General features: G+C 40.3%; 2 protein-coding genes across 2 annotated transcripts in view; one reads left to right on the top strand and one right to left on the bottom strand.

Moving 5' to 3' along the window:
• sos1 (son of sevenless homolog 1 (Drosophila)) overlaps positions 1-7,634 on the top strand; it is a 94,614-nt gene extending 86,980 nt beyond the window's left edge. The window contains exons 21-22 of the mRNA XM_066696506.1: positions 5,249-5,370; positions 6,353-7,634. Of these exons, the coding sequence (XP_066552603.1) occupies positions 5,249-5,370; positions 6,353-6,841 (611 nt within the window). The 3' untranslated portion in view covers positions 6,842-7,634. The remainder of the gene's footprint in view (positions 1-5,248; positions 5,371-6,352) is intronic.
• Positions 7,635-13,324: 5,690 nt separating this feature from the next.
• The window catches only part of arhgef33 (Rho guanine nucleotide exchange factor (GEF) 33), a 31,231-nt gene continuing 18,906 nt past the window's right edge, over positions 13,325-25,649 (bottom strand). The window contains exons 10-14 of the mRNA XM_066697292.1: positions 24,261-24,409; positions 23,793-23,882; positions 20,031-20,916; positions 19,468-19,625; positions 13,325-14,390 (exon numbers count right to left, since the gene is read on the bottom strand). Coding sequence (XP_066553389.1) covers positions 14,255-14,390; positions 19,468-19,625; positions 20,031-20,916; positions 23,793-23,882; positions 24,261-24,409 — 1,419 coding nt within the window. The 3' untranslated portion in view covers positions 13,325-14,254. The remainder of the gene's footprint in view (positions 14,391-19,467; positions 19,626-20,030; positions 20,917-23,792; positions 23,883-24,260; positions 24,410-25,649) is intronic.

The following is a 25,649-nucleotide window of genomic DNA, read 5'->3' as shown; positions in this document are numbered from 1 at the left end:
CTATAACTTCTAACCTATACTACTGTGCATATGCAGACACCATGGCAAATATTTATATTCAAATATCCAGTGACGGATGGCAGCCCCGGAGAGCTCCAGACTAGGAAGATTTCTAGGTCAGCTTTTTCCAATAAAGCAAATCACTTCTTCAAACAGAAGTCCTTGAGGATTGCAGGGTATTCAGGTGTGCATTTCCAAATAAACTCATCATAAACGCCTCCACTGAGGTGCAAGTTGACCTTTATAGTTGGAATGCTAGTTGGAATCTAGACAGACGTAGCTGTATGTGATTGTCAGAGCACTCCTGGGTTGGGTGGATTGAGAAGTCAGCCAGGGATTCCTCTATTTTTATATTAATTACAAAACTAATTGTGTTTAATTCAAATAATCGTATCAAGTGTGATGATAATGCCCCTTTTAACTGTTGTTCCAGAGAGCAGTGGTTTTACAGAGCGCTATTTTGAAATTAATAATAGAATGGGATGTTGAAGCTTGGACACACTCAAGCTGGTTTGCTGTATTCTTTCCACTGAATGTTTTGTACTGGTAAATAAAAATTCTTGTCAAAGCCCTGGTCATGATTTGGGAACCTGCCAGGATTACCTCTTCACTTCAGAGTGCGTCTCTATTCCTCAGGGTTAAAGGGTGTCCAGGACAAGACTTAAAGACTCTAAGCCTGCCTCTTGTTGCTTAGCTTAAAGCAGTGTTTCCCCACACCCACTCCTCCTTATTGTCTCTGAAGGGTTTTTGTCACCACTGAGCTCTTAATGACTCGGATGGTTTCAGGAATACCTTGCTGTAGCTGAATAGGTCAGTCATTTTTTACTTGAGTTCTACAATGCCAGAGCCTGTTTGTGGGAAAGACCTACCTAAATAAGAGGTTTCTGCAACCCAACACATTTTATTGTGCTAAGGCTTATTTTGAATCCCTTTCAACTTTTTAACAGCAGACAACAGTTTTAATAAAGGCCCAACAGTTTACTTTCAGGGTTCAAATGACATTTAGAGCTCAGTTGCAATGAATATTAGACAGCGGGTGTTGGAAACACAAACTTAAAGCTTTTTTCTCAGGTCTTTCTTTTCTCCTTTTTGCAGACAGTGACACCATCTTTGCCCCCGTTTCACTGCCACATGGCCCAAGTTAGTATCAGGTTTTCGGTCGTCGTCTTTAACTCAGCGTAACAATGCAGTATTTTACCCACCAAGCTTGGTGCCCCAGCTCGCTACACCCTCCAGCCTTGATCCATGCATGCAGTCTCACTAGGGACCCCCCACTACCTCTTCATTATAACTACACTCTAAACGTCTGCCTCATTTTTTTCTGTCTGTGTTTTTCTGACACTCAAATGCAAAGATTAGTTTAAACTCTTCCAAGACGGATTCTGCTTCACCTATGATGACAACTTTTTTCCATCATCATGAGATAAAACTTTGCAAGTAGTACATAATTTCCTTCATTACCTCCAATCAAACCAATGTTCTCCAACTTCATCAGTGTATTTCAATGGCCAGGAAGTACAGAAATAGGTATTTTCAAAGCACCCAAGCCTCTACTTTTGAAATAATGACTCCCATCTTATGATGTGGAACCGTCTTGAAAGTGTTTAAAATGTAATTGTTAAATGTACAGTGAGGGAAAAAAGTATTTGATCCCCTGCTGATTTTGTACGTTTGCCCACTGACAAAGAAATGATCAGTCTATAATTTTAATGGTAGGTGTATTTTAACAGTGAGAGACAGAATAACAACAAAAAAATCCAGAAAAACGCATTATTTGATTTGCATGTTAATGAGTGAAATAAGTATTTGATCCCCTATCAATCAGCAAGATTTCTGGCTCCCAGGTGTCTTTTATACAGGTAACGAGCTGAGATTAGGAGTACTCTCTTAAAGGGAGTGCTCCTAATCTCAGCTCATTAACTGTATAAAAGACACCTGTCCACAGAAGCAATCAATCAATCAGATTCCAAACTCTCCACCATGGCCATGACCAAAGAGCTGTCCAAGGATGTCAGGGACAAGATTGTAGACCTACACAAGGCTGGAATGGGCTACAAGACCATCGCCAAGCAGCTTGGTGAGAAGGTGACAACAGTTGGTGCGATTATTTGCAAATGGAAGAAACGCAAAATAACTGTCAGTCTCCCTCGGTCTGGGGCTCCATGCAAGATCTCACCTCGTGGAGTTTCAATGATCATGAGAACGGTGAGGAATCGGCCCAGAACTACACGGGAGGATCTTGTTAATTATCTCAAGGCAGCAGGGACCATAGTCACCAAGAAAACAATTGGTAACACACTACGCCGTGAAGGACTGAAATCCTGCAGCGCCCGCAAGGCCCCCCTGCTCAAGAAAGCACATGTACAGGTCCGTCTGAAGTTTGCCAATGAACATCTGAATGATTCAGAGAATTGGGTGAAAGTGTTGTGGTCAGATGAGACCGAAATCGAGCTCTTTGGCATCAACTCAACTCGCCGTGTTTGGAGGAGGAGGAATGACCCCAAGAACACCATCCCCACGGTCAAACATGGAGGTGGAAACATTATGCTTTGGGGGTGTTTTTCTGCTAAGGGGACAGGACAACTGCACCGCATCAAAGGGACGATGGACGGGGCCATGTACCGTCAAATCTTGGGTGAGAACCTCCTTCCCTCAGCCAGGACATTGAAAATGGGTCATGGATGGGTATTCCAGCATGACAATGACCCAAAACACAAAACAAGCCAAGGCAACAAAGGAGTGGCTCAAGAAGAAGCACATGAAGGTCCTGGAGTGGCCTAGCCAGTCTCCAGACCTTAATCCCATAGAAAATCTGTGGAGGGAGCTGAAGGTTCGAGTTGCCAAACGTCAGCCTCGAAACCTTAATGACTTGATCTGCAAAGAGGAGTGGGACAAAATCCCTCCTGAGATGTGTGCAAAACTGGTGGCCAACTACAAGAAACATCTGACCTCTGCGATTGCCAACAAGGGTTTTGCCACCAAGTACTAAGTCGAAGGGGTCAAATACTTATTTCCCTCATTAACATGCAAATCAATTTATAACTTTTTTGAAATGCGTTTTTCTGGATTTTTTTGCTGTTATTCTGTCTCTCACTGTTAAAATACACCTACCATTAAAATTATAGACTGATCATTTCTTTGTCAGTGGGCAAATGTACAAAATCAGCAGGGGATCAAATACTTTTTTCCCCTCACTGTATCTCCCAGAAGATTGTTTCTATCCTTAAAGAAGTGGTTCTCTGTCACCAACACACAACCTTTCTTTTAGAGCTTGTTTTTTGTTATTAATATTTCACAAGAACCTCTATGTTGAATTCTACTGCCTCAACTTTCCCATTTGATCAGTCAAATTGGGCTTGAACTATAACTACACAATCTTCTAAATTCACTTATTTTACAACCATACTGGTCTGTTGGGGATACAGAGATCTGGAGTGGAATACTGTAGTCTCACAAGAGTAAATACAGCTGTTCGCTCTCTTACTCTCTCAGTGTCTCAGATACACCTGTGAAAACCATGCTGTGCGTCTCTCAATTCAGCTGGATACATCAGTTGGCCAGTACTACTGGAAAGACAACAAAAGATGTCTGTGTTTTGTGAAATGCTTTTGGAAGTTGGTCAGTTTGTAGTGTCTATCACAAATTGTTTTATTCAGTCCTGTGTCCAGGCAGCTTCCTGTCCCTCTACTCTTAAATGATCATACAACTCCAGCCATTCAAATGCATGAGACAACTTGCACAGTCTCCAGTCTACACCTCTGCATGCTGGTTTCTACATGTCTTTTACCAGGTTTTTCTCTTGTCAGCACCGCGCCCCCCCCCCCCCAAGCACCTTTGCTCTGCATACACTTTCACTTCTGCCCAAAACTTTACCCTAAATATAACTTTTTGCTCTGAAAAATCTATTTTGAATTTGTTTTAACACTATGACTGTAGTCTCACTCAAGTGTGACAATAATATTTCTTGCTGTCTAATTGGCATTGTGTTATTCAGAACAGCGGTCCTGGATAGTGATGTTAAAACCATTTGGAACTAACCCTTCAACACTTAAGGACCTTAAACAACTGACCTGGTTAATTGATAACTGAATGTGTGTCCCCAGTCTTTGGTGATTTTTGATATTGCGTGACTTATAAAAACATAATTGTACCGGAGCTATTCAAGACCAGGGCCAGAGACCACTGCTATAGAACTGTACATTTCCCCAATAAAACAAACTACATCTGTTACAGATCTGTAGTTTACTTTGAAAAGTCAGTAGTAGTTAACCATAGTCAGTCATAGCGGGGTTCTTTGTGTTATCAAATATTTTCAAGCATTCTTGCTACTAATGTGCTGTTCACACAACAAACACCAGATTAAAAAGCCCACCACCGTCTTTAAACCAAGTAAGACTCAGCAGCAATATATTCCCTAAATTTACCCCTGTAACCTAACCTATACCACCCAGTCTTACAAGACTCCATTATGACTTATAAGCCTGGTCGCTGTTGACAAGTACTCACCTGGTAAAACAGACATTCCCATCATTATCAAATTGCAGTGTGCTGTTCACTGTGCTTTTTTGAAACTCTGCATCATTGTGCGTGTATTGTCCTTAATGTTCTTTCTATCAGAAAGGGCTATGATCAGTATGAAGTGTGTGAGAGACCAGAGAAGTGAGAGATGATTTATCTGTTAAGCTAACAGTCATTAGAAACATTGTGCAGTAGACAGGAGATCAGTATTATTAATGAGCAGCTGTGAGCAATGCCAATAGCTACACCTTAAAGACAGATTTGGTCACATTCTAAAAGCCAAGCAAGTTTGGGCCTGGGCAGTACTTGGATGGGAGACCTCAAGGAGGATCAGGCTGTTGCTGGAAGTGTTGTGTGGGCCAGTAGGGGGAAAAGTAATTTCAAACCAGTGTGGTGACTGGGGCAGTGCAATAGGCGGTGCCCACTTTCAGATGAAACATTGAACAAAGGCCTTTTAACTTGTGGTCTTCGAACATCACCTAGTGCTATTCACAAGAGATGGGGAATATGTATCTACTTATAGAGGGCTTTGGGATTAATATCCCTATATTATTATAATACGAGTTGATTATTAGTACTAATTGGTATTATTAGTTTAGAATTAGCAGTTTCTGTGTGTGTGTGTGGGAGTGGGTGGTGTGTGTAAACTTTCTACCTGTCTTACATGTTATTGCTGTGCTGTCCTGTAGCGAATGGTGATAGATATGGTGCCATCTCTATTCCCTCGCAGGATCTTCCTCCGTCTCTTCCATGGTGAGCTTTAACCGCAGCCTCGAAGACACAGCAGTGCCTCCCCCTGTCCCTCCACGCAGACGACCAGAGTCGGCTCCTGCGGAGTCCTCACCTTCAAAGGTAAGGCTGAAAAAAGTCACACAGGACTGCTACCGCATGGATGTCATGCATAAAGCCCTGTGAAACTCACCGATAATGATGAGGGGAAAAGTATTTCATGATGCTGACCTACAACTGGTGTGATTTATCTTTACGTGCTATAGTGATGAAGTCTCATGACAAAATGTATACTGTAGCTGAAAGTTTTGCTTTGAAAGCATGATTTACACTCTTATTATCTCTGATATTCAAGGATGCCAGTTTACTGAAGATTGTTTTGAGTTTGGATTGTGTAACATTTAGAGTTTGATTTCATTTATTTTGTTAACAAACATGTGGTACATTTTCGATGGAGGACAGCCCCAATCCAGCAGGTTTGATAAGTAACCCTTAAAGCATCATTTTAATAAGGGCTTGTAAATTTTGAATTCTGAATAATGAAGCAGGTGTTTTGGACAGTACATTAACATTGAGATGATTTGGAACAAAGCTCTTAATAACCAGCCATCAAGGGTGACTTCATTTAATTGAACAAATGGCTTGCTTAGTTGATCAATAACTCACATGCATGCCTGTTCATTAGAACCTGATATTTTTGGATGACCTATTCGGTCCAATATTTGGGTTAATCTTCAGGTTCCCCAAGACTAAGATTGGTGATCACTGAGTTAGGGTTGGGCAATATGTCCCCAAAAATATATTGCGGTATTCTAGATGCAACATGCGATATAGAGTATCCTGATTTGAATTTGAAATGTTGCCTTATTTTGCTGCCATGGCATTCAAACATAGTTTAAAAATGACAGTAGTTTATTCAGTATCTCACTGAAAATGCTCTTTACCTAGCCATGTCCCCATATTTTGACATTACATTTGTATTTTTCTTTAAATAGAATACTGGTACAACTGTGATACCAGTGTATTGCCAGACCTTACAGTGAATATAATTTGCTGTTAAGTACTGTACTGGGTAACATGTCTCCATGGCCTGCTTCCTTCACAGATGATGTCAAAGCACTTGGACAGTCCTCCCGCCATTCCTCCCCGGCAGCCCACATCCAAGGTTTATTCCCCGCGGTACCCCCTGCCTGAGCGGACCTCAGTGTCGGACCCGCCCGACAGCCCCCCCACTCTGCCACCACGGGAGCCTGTGAGAACGCCGGACGTCTTCTCCAGCTCCCCCCTGCACCTGCAGCCCCCGCCCCAGGGCCGGCGGAGTGAACTGAGCCAGACTTTCTTCCCACCCTCACCCTTCAGCCCCCTACCCCCGCAGATGCCCTCCCCGCTGGGGCCCCGCAAACACCTTCCCTCCCCGCCCTTAATACCCCAGGACTGCGAGCCTCCAGGTGCAGCCGGACCCCCCGTCCCTCCCCGCCAGAGCACCTCCCAGACCATCCCCAAACTGCCCCCCAAAACTTATAAAAGGGAGCCCACGCACCCGTCCATACACCGAGATGGGCCCCCTTTGCTGGAGAATGCAAATTCATCCTAAGCCTGAGGAGAGGTGTGGGGTGCCAGCATGGGGGAAGGTGCAGACACATGCTAACACTAAAGACTGCAGAACCAAGCCTTTGCCTTGGCTTTACCTGAGACGTGACCTTAAACCTTCAACAAGAACATGATTGTCTTTTTATTACAGTGAAACCAAGGAGATTGCCTACTCACTTTTTTTCCTTTTTTTTTTTTTTTTTTTTGAGGGGAGGGAATTCATTTCAGTAAACTATACAGCAACAGGGTAGGCAAAACCAAAATGTTAATAGGACCAAGTTTAGACTGCACACTGCAAAAGTATAGTATGCTGGTTTAAACTGGTTCCTGTTTAAAGCAACAGAAAAAAAATACTTTTTCACTGCACATTCAATTCTGCACATTCTTCTGTGTCTGTGTGTATACATGTTTTATATATATACACACACACACACACACACAGAATAATGTGCAGAATTGAGTCTCATTCTAAACTTTAACAGTAACTGAAAACTTCTCAAACTCCCATTCATATGCCGCTGCTTTACATCAGATATTCATCGAGATAAAGAAAGGGACTTGGGAATCGCATTGTTTTGTGCTGGGTTGTTTTTTATGTTTGTTTTTCATGGTAAACAACTTTGCCAGTAGTCTTCAAGTACCAGAACTAAGGTACCCTCCCACCAAAGAGGTACTTTCAAAAATTCAGAAAAAACAAAGTGATTGTTTTTTTATTTTTTTTTGTTTTGTTTTTGTTTTTTGCCAAGAAAAATGTATTCAATTGCCTTCAACAAGGGAATAAAAAAGAGAAGTTTTTACCATTGTATGTTACATATTGGCATTGGGGAAACCATGCTTAAATCAGACTTGAACATCACAAAGGGTATAAGAGTGTCAGAGAGGCAATATCCTGTGACTGCTATCCTCTTTGTTGCCAACTCGTCCGAAGGAATATTGTTCATCCATTTTCATGGACATTGCCTTTATTATGAATCCATTTGTTTTTCACATGCAGAATATAGTGGGTCTCTAACAAAAACATTTTGAACAGAAACAAAAAACATCCAACATCTGCTTAGCCAAGAGATTGTAAGACCACAAAAAAAAAAACTAGAATCAGTACTTCTGTCAGATAATTACAAAGAGTAAGGTTTGAAGAACTGGTGCAGTATAGCCATCTGTTTTGCACATGCCTATCAATTTAACAGCCAGATTAGCTCTCTACCTTAAAGAAAGCTTTTTTTTTTTAAATTTGGATCACAGCTTGGATTATTAATATACCTCACTTTCTTCACAGAAACACTAGTGTAACGGCACGTCGGGCAGACTTGGCTTGCCTTCAGTAATGTCCCATCTCACCCATGGAATTGTACATCATGCCTTGTAATTGGTTGAGCTTAAGCATCACAGACCTGTTTTTGTGTTCATGCTGCTATTCGGTAGTTCAGTGCACTTTGTCATATCATCCATTTAACAGCATTTAAAAAAGGTTTCTTCTGTATCTTTAATTTCAAGCTTGCAGCTACAGTGCAGAGATGTCTATAGTACACCCATTTCATGTCAGGTCTTTTTTGTCTTGGGAACGTAATCTATTCAGTCTGCCTGTAAAAATCAGGAACACTTTTTTTTTTTTTTTTTTTTAAATACATAGTCCCTGAATAAGTCACATTGTGGTACCAAAATTAGAGATCTGTCCAATTAAACCATTTACAGCTTGGATTCCATATTTAAGATATACAATAGCTATCTGATGATTGTACTCCTAAAAGGGAACAATTTTGTGTGTGTGTATGTGTATGTATATATATATATATATATATATATATATATATATATATATATATACATACATACATATACACATACATACATATACACATATATATATATGTATGTATGGATGGATGATACGAAGGGAAAAGGACTCAGAGGTGCATGCTTTCACTCGATGCAAATGCAAACTGACTAAGCACTTGTAAAAAAACAAAATAACAACCTGTATAGATTTTGGGTTTCTGTTAAAAAAATACTTGGAGCAGGTATATAGATCTTAAAAAAAAAAAAAAAAAAAAAAAAGTGAGGGGAAAAAAGTATTTGATACCCTGCTGATTTTGTACGTTTGCACACTGACAGATCAGTAAGAGACAGAATAACAACAAAAAAATCCAGAAAAACGCATTTCAAAAAAGTTATAAATTGATTTGCATGTTAATGAGGGAAATAAGTATTTGACCCCTTCGACTTAGTACTTGGTGGCAAAACCCTTGTTGGCAATCGCAGAGGTCAGACGTTTCTTGTAGTTGGCCACCAGTTTTGCACACATCTCAAGAGGGATTTTGTCCCACTCCTCTTTGCAGATCCTCTCCAAGTCATTAAGGTTTCGAGGCTGACGTTTGGCAACTCGAACCTTCAGCTCCCTCCACAGATTTTCTATGGGATTAAGGTCTGGAGACTGGCTAGGCCACTCCAGGACCTTCATGTGCTTCTTCTTGAGCCACTCCTTTGTTGCCTTGGCTGTGTGTTTTGGGTCATTGTCATGCTGGAATACCCATCCATGACCCATTTTAAATGTCCTGGCTGAGGGAAGGAGGTTCTCACCCAAGATTTGACGGTACATGGCCCCGTCCATCGTCCCTTTGATGCGGTGCAGTTGTCCTGTCCCCTTAGCAGAAAAACACCCCCAAAGCATAATGTTTCCACCTCCATGTTTGACGGTGGGGATGGTGTTCTTTGGGTCATTCCTCCTCCTCCAAACACGGCGAGTTGAGTTGATGCCAAAGAGCTCGATTTCGGTCTCATCTGACCACAACACTTTCACCCAGTTCTCTGAATCATTCAGATGTTCATTGGCAAACTTCAGACGGACCTGTACATGTGCTTTCTTGAGCAGGGGGGCCTTGCAGGCGCTGCAGGATTTCAGTCCTGAAACTCCACGAGGTGAGATCTTGCATGGAGCCCCAGACCGAGGGAGACTGACAGTTATTTTGTGTTTCTTCCATTTGCGAATAATCGCACCAACTGTTGTCACCTTCTCACCAAGCTGCTTGGCGATGGTCTTGTAGCCCATTCCAGCCTTGTGTAGGTCTACAATCTTGTCCCTGAGATCCTTGGACAGCTCTTTGGTCTTGGCCATGGTGGAAATTTTGGAATCTGATTGTTTGCTTCTGTGGACAGGTGTCTTTTATACAGGTAACGAGCTGAGATTAGGAGCACTCCCTTTAAGAGCGTGCTCCTAATCTCAGCTCGTTACCTGTATAAAAGATACCTGGGAGCCAGAAATCTTGCTGATTGATAGGGGATCAAATACTTCTTTCCCTCATTAACATGCAAATCAATTTATAACTTTTTTGAAATGCGTTTTTCTGGATTTTTTTGTTGTTATTCTGTCTCTCACTGTTAAAATACACCTACCATTAAAATTATAGACTGATAATTTCTTTGTCAGTGGGCAAACGTACAAAATCAGCAGGGGATCAAATACTTTTTTCCCCTCACTATATATAGATATCTATAGATATAGATATCGATATATATAATTTTTTATTTTTTTTAAGATCTATATACCTACTCCAAGTATAGATAGATATCTACATATATCTAAAATATATATATCTATATATATATCTATATATATCTATATATATATATATCTATATATCTATCTATATATATATATATCTATATATAGATGTGTATATATATATATCTATAGATGTGTATATATATAGATATCTATATCTATATATATATAGATATCTATATCTATAGATGTGTATATATAGATATCTATATATATCTATAGATATATATATAGATATATGTATTATATATATATATTATATATTATATATATATTATATATAGATATCTATAGATATCTATATATCTATATATATATATATATATATACATATAATGTAATTTCAGATATATTGACGACACTGTCATTGGGCTGCTACAAGCTTCTGTTTGGAGTCAGAAAACTTTTGTTTGTTTTTTCTGATTGTCTTTTTTCAATTTTCAATAGGGTCAGTACTTTAGGAATACCTTACTTAGAATGGCACACGGCAACACTCAACAAGCAGAACTACATCTTTCTTGGTTTGATCTTTGCCCCTTGACAACAGAGTAGAGAGAACAGTTTCTCCTCATTACTGAGTATGGTGGAATTTGAGAGTTTTGTTGCTTTAGATTAATTTCTTACTCACTGCAGCCAGACACAAGCAGGTAGCAGCAACCTCAGGTAGCACTCTTCAGACTGAATTTAGAGGTTCACCATAGCAAAAGATGTCAGGTCTTGTTTTTCCTAATGGCAGATAAATTCAATTTCAGAATAAGAGATTGCCATGCTAATTCATGTATTGTGTTTTGTATGTACTGGACACATCAGTAGTAGTTGATCTGGAATCACAAGTGAGAGTGGTGGATTAAGCAAAATTGCCATTCTTTCAGAGGAATCCCGGTGATTTTGAGTCATTTGGAATCCAGTCCTGGTCTGTAAAGAGCTGACGTCAGTCTATGGTGGTTTGTACATGGCAGTAGTTTCTGTGTTCTGTTAGTTTTTTGTTTGTGAAATGTAATTAGATGCTAAAACGTCTACACTAGCAACCTGAAGTTGTCAACTAACTTCATTTGATATTAAGACAAGAAGATTCCCCCAGAAGTAACCTTTGTAAATATTATTATTACTATTATTATAAATAGTACTACTAGTAGTAATAATAGTTACACTTGTCAATGTTAAACACTCATCCGCCTGCACTACTTTTCTCACGGTTTTCGAAAGTAAAAAGGTTTCTATGTTTTATTGAAATCATTAAAAGTGCTTTGGGTGCACACACACACCTGCTCTTAACATTTTCATTCCCGGAGACCATGTTGGATTTGGGCAGTGTAAAGTGGCTTGGTGGCGATTCTCATAATCATAAGCATGACCTGCATTTGGAGTTGGTACCTGTGGGCTGCGTGTGAAAACATCAGTAGAATACTTGGAGCTTGGAGATTCTGAATCAGTCCGCATACCAGGATATGTTTTCGCTGTGAGAGGGGAACCAGTGGCTGCACATCTTCAGTTGAAACTCACTTTCCTGTGCAGCAACGAAGAATGGATAGCACGTTTTCTCTTTGAAGTAGCTCATATATATTTAAAAAAAGAAAAACTCCACCAAACTGCTTATGTGTTCTTTAAGATTGGATATTAGGATTACCAGTGGAGAATGTCTTTGCCAGGCCACACATGGCAATTATTTAACAATGAGAGGAGTGTTTAAGCAGCATATTTCTCTTGATTGTTTTTCCCCTCCACCCTTTGTTGCAATTGTGGCACTGAGTTTCATGTCTCAGATCTTATTGTTATGCATCAAAACCCATCAAAGTCTTCACTCTCCTTTGCACTTTGAGGCCATCAATATTAATTCCAGACTATTGTTAATAAGAAAAAAAGGTATACTTGTGCAATAGTGAATGTTTTATTTTAAACCTCCAAAATGGCTCCAATTTCAGTGCCCAGAACCAAAATCCCAGGTTTACTGCTCTTGTACCAACATAGGCTACAGGGGAGAATGTGGGAAATGGGCAAACATTGAAAGTACCTGAGTACCCATGATGCATACATAAATCACATACTTTAATCCAGTGGTATGCAAAGTTAACTTAAAAACAAAAAAACAATAGGGATTGCAATTAATGACCACTAGCTGGTTGGGGGGGGAGCAACTACTGTAGCATTTAATGACTTAATCTTTACAGACATTTTTAATTTAATTTTTTAAACAGTTCAGCATTTAGGATTTTTAGCACTCTTTGCTTTTTTACCCTGAAGTGCATTTTTATCAGCTGCAGGTTGAACTCCCCTTTGCCTTTGAAACTGCTTTGAACAGCTAACTGTAGTACAGAAGAAATAACAGGTAAACCAGGTCCTTAAGTATAGTAACAGCCAAACAAAATGTAAATTTGTCAGATTTAGGTTTTGTTTGTTTTCTTGCTTTTAACTTTTTTGCTGCCAAATAAACCAACAGCATTACAGACCAGTGCCCCCAAACTCATGAGCTACCAAAATGTGCCTTTTAGAACATTGCGATTTTCATTAATTTTTTTCTGTATTTTCATGCTTGTTGGGGGTGGGAGAGAAGAGTTTGCTGTTATTTATGTCCATGACTACTAGGCTTTGAAACATCTGAGGGCCTAGATTTCATTGAGCATTAGAAATGTACCAGAGAACAAAATTACTGTCAATTTGGTTGGGGTTGAGAATTGTACATAGCTGAATTTAATTGTGTATATATATGTCCTTGCCTTTGTTTTACTGGCATGACTATTTGCTACTCCAATTAACTGTTCAAGCTAAGTAAGCCTACCCAGGGTGTTACAAATGATGGTAAATTACTGGCTCAACTACCATTGACCCGTGTACTCTGCTGTCTGATTATATTTGTATCCTATGTTAGTAACAGTATTTATTTTGCATTCTAAAGAAATGGAAACATGACTGTCACCTATGTTTCAGGCATTAAATTATGGTCTCAAAACAAACTCATGACAAAGCAAAAGCAAGTGTGTAATGGCTAAAAATAAAATGATCCTCGGCTTGCTGAACTCTGAGCTACATGTACAGGGGAGGAGGGGGGACACAACTGCACACTCACACAAAAAAAACATGATTGTATTTTCAGGCTTTTAAATCTGCAATTAAAAAATGTTTTAGTGCAACAAGTAGACTGGATTTTAGTGTGTGCTCTTATGTGCATGGGATGTCTGTAGATGTTAAAGCCCTGATTCTCATTAATATTGACACAGTGGGATTACTGCTTGGTCATTGTCAGTGGACTGAAATATTTCCACTCGGTGTGTTTATACTTCACCCAAATATTCACATTGAGTTTAAAGAAGACCATTTTAAGAAACAGTCCATTCTAAACAAATGCTTTAATAAATCCAAATCCACAGAAGAGACTTGACAGCTAGAAGACTGAGGACAGTTATGGAAATGGACACCCCAACACGGCTGCTGTTTTTAAACTGACAGAATTCAGTCGAGGCACACTAAAGCTCTAATTCACAATCAAGAAACAAAATCCCATGAAATGTTTTTTTTTTTTTTTCTGTTTTGTATGATGCTGAATTATTCTCTTTTTCAGTTCTGGTGTATTAAACCAAGCAGTACGCTGATATTAACTATTTGGAAATGTCATGAAACTATATATGACTATTTAGATATCTGCATTTTCTGTAATATAGTTATATATCCCCTCCAATCTATTAAACATTGGGTTTGTAAGTGATGGGCAACCAAGCATAGCATATTTACAGCAACCATAAGAGTGTGGTATATACATATTATAATCTTCATCTTCAAATCATGGAACTTTTGCATTTTACAGTGGTGTGTAGCAAGGGGCTCATTTTCAATACCCACAGCTCTCCGCAACGCAAGCCTGTTTTACACCGCTGTTCCTCTTTCGATCTCTCCCATACGAGAGCTTCGTGGTATCTTCAGCAGCTCCTTGTCACTGAAGGCAGAGTGATCCAATGTTGATTTCTCACTCGACTTGTCTTTACTGTCAGAGCCACCAGACCTGAGAAAGAAAGCAGGAGGTATGCCTCAGGTTCCTCACTTCTGAGATGCATAATACCTTTACTTTATGCAGGGAATCATTTATTTTACAAGAAATAGGTCTGTTGTAAGTTGGTACGATTTTCAGTCTAAAACCTTCAAATAAAGCCCTGGTCTTTAAAATGTGTCCTACAGAAGGAACATAAGAACATAAGAAAGTTTACAAACGAGAGGAGGCCATTCGACCCATTGTGCTCGTTTGGTGTTCATTAATATCTAAGTGATCCAAGGATCACATCCAATGCTGAATATTTGATAACTGTGAATGAAATCATAGTTTAATTACTACAGCTTAATAAATAACCAAGTTAATAATTAAAAATGTTTTAGAAATGTTCTATAGGTGAAAATAAACACAAAAATGGCAATAGGTGATTTGATGGGGAAATGCATGGTATTGATTCACATTGGAAACCGGCATAAGAAGTGTGACAGAATAACTCAAATGCATTGTAGGCTACAACTCAAATTGTAAAACTGTAAGTTAGTGTGTGACTGCCAGGAGGCTTCAGACTGTAGCCCCTTAGCTAAAATTTCATAGTGCTTTTTTTGTTTGTTTAAACCTAGCAATATTTATACTCCTTCTATACCATCCCAACTTAGAATTTATACGTGTCCTCCAAGAAATGTGCTGTCAAATCAGTCTGCTTTTCATACCAGAGTCCAGAGCACAAACAACATACTTGTCGATGTAACGCAAGTGGTTACTTCAGGATACAGTGGCTCTCAAAAGTATTCACCCCCCTTGGACTTCTCCACATTTCATTGTGTTACAACATTAAATCACAATGGATTTAATCAGGAGTTTTTGCCACTGATGTCCATAATGTCAAAGTGAAAAATATAATCTGCAAATTAATTACAAATACAAAACAGAAAATAATTGAATGCATAAGTAATCACCCCCTTTGCTGTGATGCACCTGTTTGAGCTGTGGTGAAACCAATTTTCTTTAGAAGTCATGTAATTAGTTGAATGGAGTCCAGCTCTGTGCAATTAAGGTGTGTCACATGATTTCAGGTTAAATACACCTGTCTCTGGGAGGTTTCATGAAGACGAAGGAACATTTCAATGCAAATTCGGAATAAGGTTCTTCAAAAGCACCAATCAGAGGTAGGTTATAAGAACATTTCCAAGGCATTGAGTAAAGTCCATTATTAAGAAATTGAGAGAATATGGCACAACTGTGAATCTGCTTAGATCAGGCCATCCTCAAAAACTGAGTATCCGGGGCAAGAAGGGTACTAGTCAGGGAGGCCACCAAGAGGCCTGTGGCAACTCTAAAGGATTTACAGTCTTCCACGGCTGAGCTGGGAGACACTGTGCATACTGCTACAATAGCCCGGGTGCTTCACAAAAAGTGACCTTTATGAGTGGCAAAACGAAAGCCATTGCTGAAAATAAACTGGCATCAGATCTCGGCTAGAGTTTGCCAGAAGGCATTTGAGAGACTCTGAGACCAAGTGGAGGAAGATTCTATTGTCTTATGAGACCAAAATAGTGCTTTTTGGCCTCAAAGCTAAGTGCTACGTTTGGATCAAGCTTAACACCGCACACTATCCTGAGAACACTATCCCTACCGTGAAGCATGGTGGTGGCAGCATCATGCTATGGGGATGCTTCTCAGGGGCTGGAAACCTTGTAAAGATAGAGCGCAAAATGGATGCAGCAAAGTACAGAGAAAACTTGGAAGAAAACCTGCTGAAGTCTGCAAGAAACCTGGGACTTGGGAGAAGATTCATCTTCCAGCAGGACAATAACCCCAAACATACAGTCAAAGCCACACTGGAGTGGCTTAAAAACAAAACCGTAAATTTCCTGGAGTAGCCCAGTCAAAGCCAGGGCCTCAATCCAATTGAGAATATGTAGAAAGAGTTGAAAATTGCTGTCACCAAAGGTCCCCATCCGATTTGATGGAGCTTGAGTAATTTTGCAAAGAAGAATGGGCAAAAATTGCTGTGTCCAGATGTGCAAAACTAGTAGAGACTATCCACATAGACTCAGAGCTGTAATAACTGCTAAATGTGCTTCTACCAAATATTGACTGAAGTGGGTGATTATTACTTATAAATTACATTATTTTCTGTTTTGAGAGCCACTGTACAAAGAGTACATATGAACATAAAGTTTACAAACAAGAGGAGGCCATTAATAACTACAGTGAGGGGGAAAAAGTATTTGATCCCCTGCTGATTTTGTATGTTTGCCCACTGACAAAGAAATGATCAGTCTATAATTTTAATGGTAGGTGTATTTTAACAGTGAGAGACAGAATAACAACAAAAAAATCCAGAAAAACGCATTTCAAAAAAGTGATAAATTGATTTGCATGTTAATGAGGGAAATAAGTATTTGATCCCCTATCAATCAGCAAGATTTCTGGCTCTCAGGTGTCTTTTATACAGGTAACGAGCTGAGATTAGGAGTACTCTCTTAAAGGGAGTGCTCCTAATCTCAGCTCATTAACTGTATAAAAGACACCTGTCCACAGAAGCAATCAATCAATCAGATTCCAAACTCTACACCATGCCCAAGACCAAAGAGCTGTCCAAGGATATCAGGGACAAGATTGTAGACCTACACAAGGCTGGAATGGGCTACAAGACCATCGCCAAGCAGCTTGGTGAGAAGGTGATAACAGTTGGTGCGATTATTTGCAAATGGAAGAAACACAAAATAACTGTCAGTCTCCCTCGGTCTGGGGCTCCATGCAAGATCTCACCTCGTGGAGTTTCAATGATCATGAGAATCGTGAGGAATCAGCCCAGAACTACATGGGAGGATCTTGTTAATGACCTCAAGGCAGCTGGGACCACAGTCACCAAGAAAACAATTGGTAACACACTACGCCGTGAAGGACTGAAATCCTGCAGCGCCCGCAAGGTCCTCCTGCTCAAGAAAGCACATGTACAGGCCCGTCTGAAGTTTGCCAATGAACATCTGAATGATTCAGAGGAGAACTGGGTGAAAGTGTTGTGGTCAGATGAGACCAAAATCGAGCTCTTTGGCATCAACTCAACTCGCCGTGTTTGGAGGAGGAGGAATGACCCCAAGAACACCATCCCCACTGTCAAACATGGAGGTGGAAACATTATGCTTTGGGGGTGTTTTTCTGCTAAGGGGACAGGAAAACTGCACCGCATCAAAGGGACGATGGATGGGGCCATGTACCGTCAAATCTTGGGTGAGAACCTCCTTCCCTCAGCCAGGGCATTGAAAATGGGTCGTGGATGGGTATTCCAGGAGGAGGCTCAAACAGGAGTGGCTCAAGAAGAAGCACATTAAGGTCCTGGAGTGGCCTAGCCAGTCTCCAGACCTTAATCCCATAGAAAATCTGTGGAGGGAGCTGAAGGTTCGAGTTGTCAAACGTCAGCCTCGAAACCTTAATGACTTGGAGAGGATCTGCAAAGAGGAGTGGGACAAAATCCCTCCTGAGATATGTGCAAACCTGGTGGCCAACTACAAGAAACGTCTGACCTCTGTGATTGCCAACAAGGGTTTTGCCACCAAATACTAAGTCGAAGGGGTCAAATACTTATTTCCCTCATTAACGTGCAAATCAATTTATAACTTTTTTGAAATGCGTTTTTCTGGATTTTTTTGTTGTTATTCTGTCTCTCACTGTTAAAATACACCTACCATTAAAATTATAGACTGATCATTTCTTTGTCAGTGGGCAAATGCACAAAATCAGCAGGGGATCAAATACTTTTTTCCCTCACTGTAAGTGATCCAAGGATCCTATCCAGTCTGTTTTTGAATGTTCTCAAGTTTTCAGCTTCAACCACATCGCTAGGGAGTTTGTCCCATAGTGTGTCTCCTGTTGAATGCCTTGAAGCCCAATTTCCATTTGTGTCCCCAGGTCCATGTGTCCCTGCAGATCTGGAAAAGCTCCTCTGGTTTGATGTGGTCAATGGCTTGCATGATTTAGTAGTCTCCTCTGTTCCAGGGTGAAAAGGTTCAGTTCCCTCAGTCTCTCCGAGTAGGACATTCTCTTCAAACCTGGAATACGTCTGGTTGCTCTCCTCTGAACTGCCTCTAGAGCAGCGATATCTTTCTTGAAGTGTGGAGCCCAGAACTATACACAGTATTCCAGTACTTAACAGTACTTCCCTTGTTATAAATCCTTTTTTTTTTTTTTTTTTTACAATATATCCCAGCATTTTGTTTGCCTTTTGTATTGCTTCCCCACATTGTTTGGATGGAGAAAATGAGAAGTCCACATAGACTCCTAGGTCTTTCTCATGCATTACTTCTAGTTCTGTTCCTCTCATAGTGTAATTATAGTGGACATTTTTATTACCTGCATGTAATAACTTACACTTGTCCCCATTGAATTTCATCTGCCAGGTGTCAGCCCACAACTGAATAGTCCCTTTGAATCCAAGATTGTATCTGCTGAGCCACCTATTTTTGTATCATCTGGAAATTTGACAAGTTTGCTAACTATCCCAGAGTCCAGATCATTAATATAGATTAGAAAAAGCACAAGCCCTAATACTGATCACTGTGAAACTCCACTAACAACCTCAATCAAGTTAGAAGCTAAGCTCTTAATTGACACCCTCTGTTTCCTATACATCAACCAGTTCACAATCCATCTACTTACATTACCCTGAATGCCTACAGCTTCCAATTTTAGGATCAGTCTTTGGTGTGGAACCTTGTCAAAAACTTTTGTTGAATAAATTAGTAAGACATGATCTGCCTCATCTAAACCCATGTTGACTGTCACCAAGAGATACTGTACTGTTGTAGAGCTTAACATTGAGAATTAGGGATATGGAAAATTGCCTTTGTTATGACTGTTTTTCTTAAAGCCACTTCCTTTAGCAATCTACAATGTTATTGTGTATTCATTACTTGTATTGGAAAAAGCACATTTGCAATAATAGTTGTAAAAGTCACTGTTGTCTGCTGTGGTAGTTTTGTATTTATTACAATAACACAATGTGTATCGCAAATGAGGTGCCCCTGTCAGTGAGACCAGCATAACCAAGTTAATTGCAGTTCTAACACAGTACCCAATGAGCACTTACTTTTTTTTGAAGAGTTTGCGGAAGGAACTCCTGAACCCTCCTTTCTGGTCCTGCTTCCTGTTGCTCTCGCTGAAGGAGGCCTGGCTGTTCTCCTCGCCACCCCTCTTCCACCTCGCCTCCTCACCACCCCATGAATGGCCCGCAGGCTCCTGCACAGACTACTCAGGTTAGAACAATGTATGCTGATCTCCCATCACCTCAAACATTCAGTCACTAACAAATACTAGTTTACATAAACTGTTTTTAACATTCCTTGAAAAAAGTACAAGGGCCTGTAGTAATTAAGGTGTTACACATTGGCTATAATGGTAACCATGACTGATTTAGTCTGGCCTTAATTTTCCTAGTAATGTAGATTCAGGGTCCTATGTTCCCCCTATATTGCATAGTGTAGTATTTTGGGGGTAGTGGCTACAACAGGGACTCAAACCCTGTTCTCCTACACCACAGTGCAGTGATCTTACCAGGCCCCTTAGCGAGGCTCGAGATCACTACACTACCCTCTGGCACGCTACAGTAGTTTATTTTTCACATCATCACCCAGTGAAAATATTTTTACAAGCATATCCTAATCTCTTTTTTTTTTTTTTTTTTTTTAAACTATAACCAATATTGTGGTTTAGTGGCAGCAAACATTCAGTGATCGGTATGGGGACTGTGAATACCTTCTCATGGTCTCTCCTCAAACCGTCTTCTTCAGAACTAGTTCGGCCCTCAGCCTCTGGTTTCTGCAGCGGGCTTATACTCCTCTGAGCTTTGCATCCTGCTGAGCCCTTGCTGGATTGGCACTCCAACTTAGCATGCTGGCTGCCCCCACCACTCAGCGGGCTCTGGCACACAGTGCTTTTGCTGTGGGCTGCGACACCCAGGAGAATATCGTTGCTAACAGGGCTGTCCAGCTGGAGGCCATTGAGAGATTTGCTCTTCCTCTGGATGGCCTGCAGGGGGCGGCACCGCCGTAGAGCCAATTCTTCAGGTGAGGCCCACCGTCGGCTTGAGAGATTGAAGCTGTCTGTGCAGGCCTCAGCTGCATGGCTCTTTGGGCAGCGGACAAAGGCAATGTCGATGCTGGAGTCGGAAGAGGCGGTGGAGCAGTTGTCAAAGAGCAATGCATTGTGGAGGGAATCAGCATCCTTGTAAACCCCCTCCATACTAAGTGCTTCCCCAGGCAGCAGAAACTCCCCCAGTTGCTCTCCCAGGGTGCTGTGCAGGGTCGACCTCTTGCAGGGCTGGTGCTCCAGAGAGCCTCCCTCCTGCTCAGTTTCAGGTATGCTCTGCAGAGCTTGGGGCTTCAGTCGCAGCTCTGTGTCAGGGCTGAAGAAGGCACCCTGGTTGTCGCCATCCACTAAGTCAAACCTCTGTGGCTCGTCCTCCCAGTCTTGGTACTTCTTGCACTGCATTTGCTCCAGTAGCTTCTGTTTGCTTCTCTTCACCTGGTTTGCCCGTTGCCTTTTGAAAAAAAAAAAAACATATGTGAGGCATTGGTTACAAGAACTCAAAACAGATCCTAGTAACGAAACAGAATCTTTGTGGATACAATTTTTGAATAAAAGAGCTGGAGGATTAATGGTAGGAGTGTGTTACAGACCACCCAATTCAGATATTCAGAAAGATGTTGCATTGTACAATGTAATCAGGACTGCATGTAGCAAGGATGGGGGATGGGGATTTCCCAAACATACAATGGGAAAGCCCAGTTGGGACTACAGAAGCAGAAATAGAAACCATTGAGATAGTAAATTACTGCTTTCTAACTCAATTTGAAAGGGAACCAACCAGAGAGAGCACATGCATTGATTTGATCTTTTCAAATGACCAAGATCAAGTCAGAGGGACACTGGCAAACTGCAATCACTGTATGGTTAGCTTTGAGGCATACTTTCAAAAAACAAGGACCAAGTCTAAAACAATGGTCTACAATTTTAGAAAAGCAAACCCTGAAGGTATGAGGCAGCACTTAGAAGAGTTTGGAGCACACTGGATGCAGATTCAGTTGAAAATGGATAGTTATATTTTAAGAATATATTACTTGAGGCTCAGGGGAAATATGTACCAAACTTTAGCAAAGCGAGGACCAAAAACATTGGCCAAAATGTTTTAATAGAAGTTTTCAAAAAGATATCTAGAGAAAGAAAATGTTGCATAGCGCATACAAAAGGGATGGAGACTAAACAAAATACAAAATGCTAGGGTATATTGTCAAAAGTGTAGAATTTAAAACAAGGGAAGTAATGTTAAGACTGAACAATGCACTAGTTAGACCTCATCTGGAATACTGTGTACAGTTCTGGGCTCCACACTTCAAGAAAGTTATCGCTGCTCTAGATGCAGTTCAGAGGAGAGCAACCAGACTGATTCCAGGTTTGAAGGGAATGTCCTACTCAGAGAGACTGAGGGAACTGAACCTTTTCACCCTGGAACAGAGGAGACTGCGTGGGGACTTGATTCAAGTATTCAAGATCGTGAAACGGGCACCCGGGGACACAAATGGAAATTGGTCTTCAAGGCATTCAAGACGGAAAACAGGAGACACTTCTTCACACACAGAGTTGTCACAATATGGAACAAATGTCATATGGTTGAAGCCAGAAATTTTTCTGGGCTGATTCCTCACCGTTTTCATGATCATTGAAACTGCACGCAGTGAGATCTTGCATGGAGCCGCAGACCGAGGGAGAATGACAGTTATTTTGTGTTTCTTCCATTTGCGAATAATTGCACCAACTGTTGTCACCTTCTAACCAAGGTGCTTGGCGATGGTCTTGTAGCCCATTCTTTCCTTGTGTAGGTCTACAATCTTGTCCCTGACATCCTTGGACAGCTCTTTGGTCTTGGCCATGGTGGAGAGTTTGGAATCTGATTGATTGATTGCTTCTGTGGACAGGTGTCTTTTATACAGGTAACGAGCTGAGATTAGGAGCACTCCCTTTAAGAGAGTGCTCCTAATCTCAGCTCATTACCTGTATAAAAGACACCTGGGAGCCAGAAATCTTGCTGATTTGATAGGGGATCAAATACTTATTTCACTCATTAACATGCAAATCAATTTATAACTTTTTGAAATGTGTTTTTCTGGATTTTTTGTTGTTATTCTGTCTCTCACTGTTAAAATACACCTACCATTAAAATTATAGACTGATCATTTCTTTGTCAGTGGGCAAACGTACAAAATCAGCAGGGGATCAAATAATTTTTTCCCTCACTGTATTAATTGTCCATGTAGAAATGTCTTATGGTAATGTGAATTCTTGTTACAAAACTGACGTGCGTTGTCTGTGATTGTGTAAATTTACTCTCCCCCCCCCACCCCCACGCTCTTCGCCAGCACCATCCACGACCTCAGACACAATTCGAACACTGACCGCCCCCACCCCCCCACTCCCCACTAATCAAAGACCTACTTGTGCCCCCTTATCATTTCTGATGCCCCCCTGCGGAGTGATCAAGATGAAGTTTCAATGCTTTAAAAAATCATACACTACTACAAAGTGCAAAGTATAAATATGCAAGATAATTAAACTGACGCAAATCTTAATTACCATTTTAATAGTTTGAACTGTGGATACAAGTCATCCATGTTAGAATGTGTAGTACATTTTGTTTCACTTCTTGAACTTGACTGATTTTGTTTTTTAATAAAGAAAAAAAAAAGTATTCCAAAAGTAATCTAAAAGTATTCTGATTACATTACTGACTTGGAGTAATGTATTGGATTAGGTTACAGATTATTTTCAAAACAAGGTAATCAGTATTCTGTAACGGAATACTTTTTAAAAGTAACCCTCCCAACCCTGCCTAAATGGTGGAACGACCTTCCCACCGAAGTCAAAAATCCTTGACCTCCTTTCGGCACTTACTCAAAACACATCTTTTCAGACAGTACTTGTAATATTAGTCCTTTTCAGACAGTACTTGTAATATTAGTCCTTTTAATCCCCTGTAAAACAGCACTTCACAACATTTTATCATGCTTCTTGCGTTACTAATACTCGTATTATTGATTGATTTTTCTCCCCCTTGCCCTCTTTCCCGTAGCCCTTGACTGTGACCTAACATCTTGACAGCACTTAGCTTTTACTTTCCAGGATGTATGACCTCGCTTACTGTACTTACCTGTATAAATTGGAAGTTGTAAAATGTATTATACTTTGAATTGCTTTGTATACTGTAAATTTGAATTTGTAATGTTTGATGCCTTGTACTTAACTGTATTCTTGCACTTCGTATTGCACTTATGTTTTAAGTCGCCCTGGATAAGGGCACTGACAAGAAATAATAATAATAATAATAATAATAATAATAATAATAATAATATTAACACTCACAGCAAGGCAGAGCTGGGAGAGAAGGAGGACTCCAGCTCATCAGGCTGAGGGCCGCAGTCCACTGTCTTGAAGAGTTGTTTCAAGGAAGACCTGACACACAAGATGTACAACCAAACAGTCTGATTTTAGAGAGTGCTTCACATCAAGTTCAACAACCAACTGAAAAGGCCAGGGGAGTCGTGGGTTCTTTTCTTAGTAAAAACTTTATTAATTTTGAAAGGTAAGTGAAAGTAATGAAAACAAGTATCCATGCTACAATTACTATAAAACATCTATTGTCTCATATAAGTCCATAATTATTGGTTAAGATTTTGATACATATATTTCAAAGCCAGTACCTTCAATAAAAAAAAAGCTCACTGACAAAAGGAGCTACAATGCAACCTACAGGCTTAGTGGGGTCCCAGATTGAAATAAAAATAACATTCCCAGTCTTCAGCAGATATGAGAGAATCTGCCAGGCTTTACCTCTTGAGCTCTTTCCTGTTGTGTTGGAGCAGCTCTTCATTGTGCTGCAGCAGTGGAGTGCACTGCAAGGTGAAGGCCTGGAACTGCTGGATACAGATCAGTAACAGGTAGTAATCTGGATGCTCTGGCACCGTGTGCTTCAACAGATTCTAGAACAACAGGTTTACAGGGATTAGAGTTTATGTTTGAGTTTAAGGTTTTTTATTTGCATATTTACCTGCATGTAAACTTATCGTATATTTATTCAGTCCCTGTGACTAAATCTTAAATAATTCTTAAATAAAATGAAAAGTGGAAAAATTTATATTTTTTTAAGGCGAATTCATCTTTTAGTTTACAGTATAGTATGGATCGTTCAAACTGTCAATTATATTTTTTCTTAGCAGGCCCCTTTAACCAGGGTGATTTACAGGTGTCATAAAACAATACACATTGTACATAGTACAGTATGAGAGAGAATAAAGAACTTCAGCCCATATACAAATTAACTAAGAGCAAGTACAAAATAGTCTGCATGATTGTATTAAAATGCAGTTTGGGGTGTTCTTAAGGGAAAGAGTAAAGAATACGGCAATAGTTACAGCAGTCCTAGGTGCAGGGGTGTTGTTTCCCAACACGCAAATCACGCAATTGCATGGGCCCCCTGATGCCTAGTAACAGTGGTACATTACAAGCTGAATTGAATAAAATCCTTATTTTCTCATATGAAGTAAAATAATACACATTTGATTTATTTATCCTGATTTAAAAAAAAATTGTGGGGTGGAGGGCAGGGAGGAGCCAGAGCAAGAACAAGGTTCTTGTGTACTGGGGCACCAATTTTTTTAAATATAACTGAGATATTGTGTTTGGGTATGGGCAAATGGACTTCATTTCCCAAAATAACCTCCAGGATTTAAAATGCCCGGTTTAAAACACCAGGTTAGAGCTTCCAACATTTTCATAACAAGGGACAGTGGCAGGGAGGGGGTTAATCGTCCCTCCCTGCCTGCTCATGGACTGCAGGTGGTTGGGGTGATTGATCAATTAAGGTCAATCAACCCCAGCCACCTGCTGTATAAGGAGGCCTCAGCCTCACAGTAGGAGTTCAGTTGGGTGTGGGAGTAAGTATGGTGCTGTTTTTTTGTTCATGTTTTTTTTTTTTGGGGTGGTGTTTCTTGGCACAGTGAAGTCCTTTGACCAGCCTGTGTGTAGTTTGGTTTATTTGTTTGGTGTATCTTTTTGTTGGCTCTCGTGCCTGTTTGATTTTTGTTGTTGTTGTTTAGTTACTCAAAGTCTTGGTTCTGGTACCTGTGGTCTGTCTCTGAGCCTCCATTCCCAGCCATTTTGACAACAGGGACTTATTAACATTGTTGTTGCTAAGCCTGTTGCTAGGAATGACACTCCACT

This window comes from Amia ocellicauda, chromosome 23 (assembly GCF_036373705.1).
Source record: "Amia ocellicauda isolate fAmiCal2 chromosome 23, fAmiCal2.hap1, whole genome shotgun sequence".
NCBI classification, from domain to species: Eukaryota; Metazoa; Chordata; class Actinopteri; order Amiiformes; family Amiidae; genus Amia; species Amia ocellicauda.
Note: the sequence above shows the minus strand (reverse complement) of the source record. Positions and strands in the feature narration are given on the sequence as shown.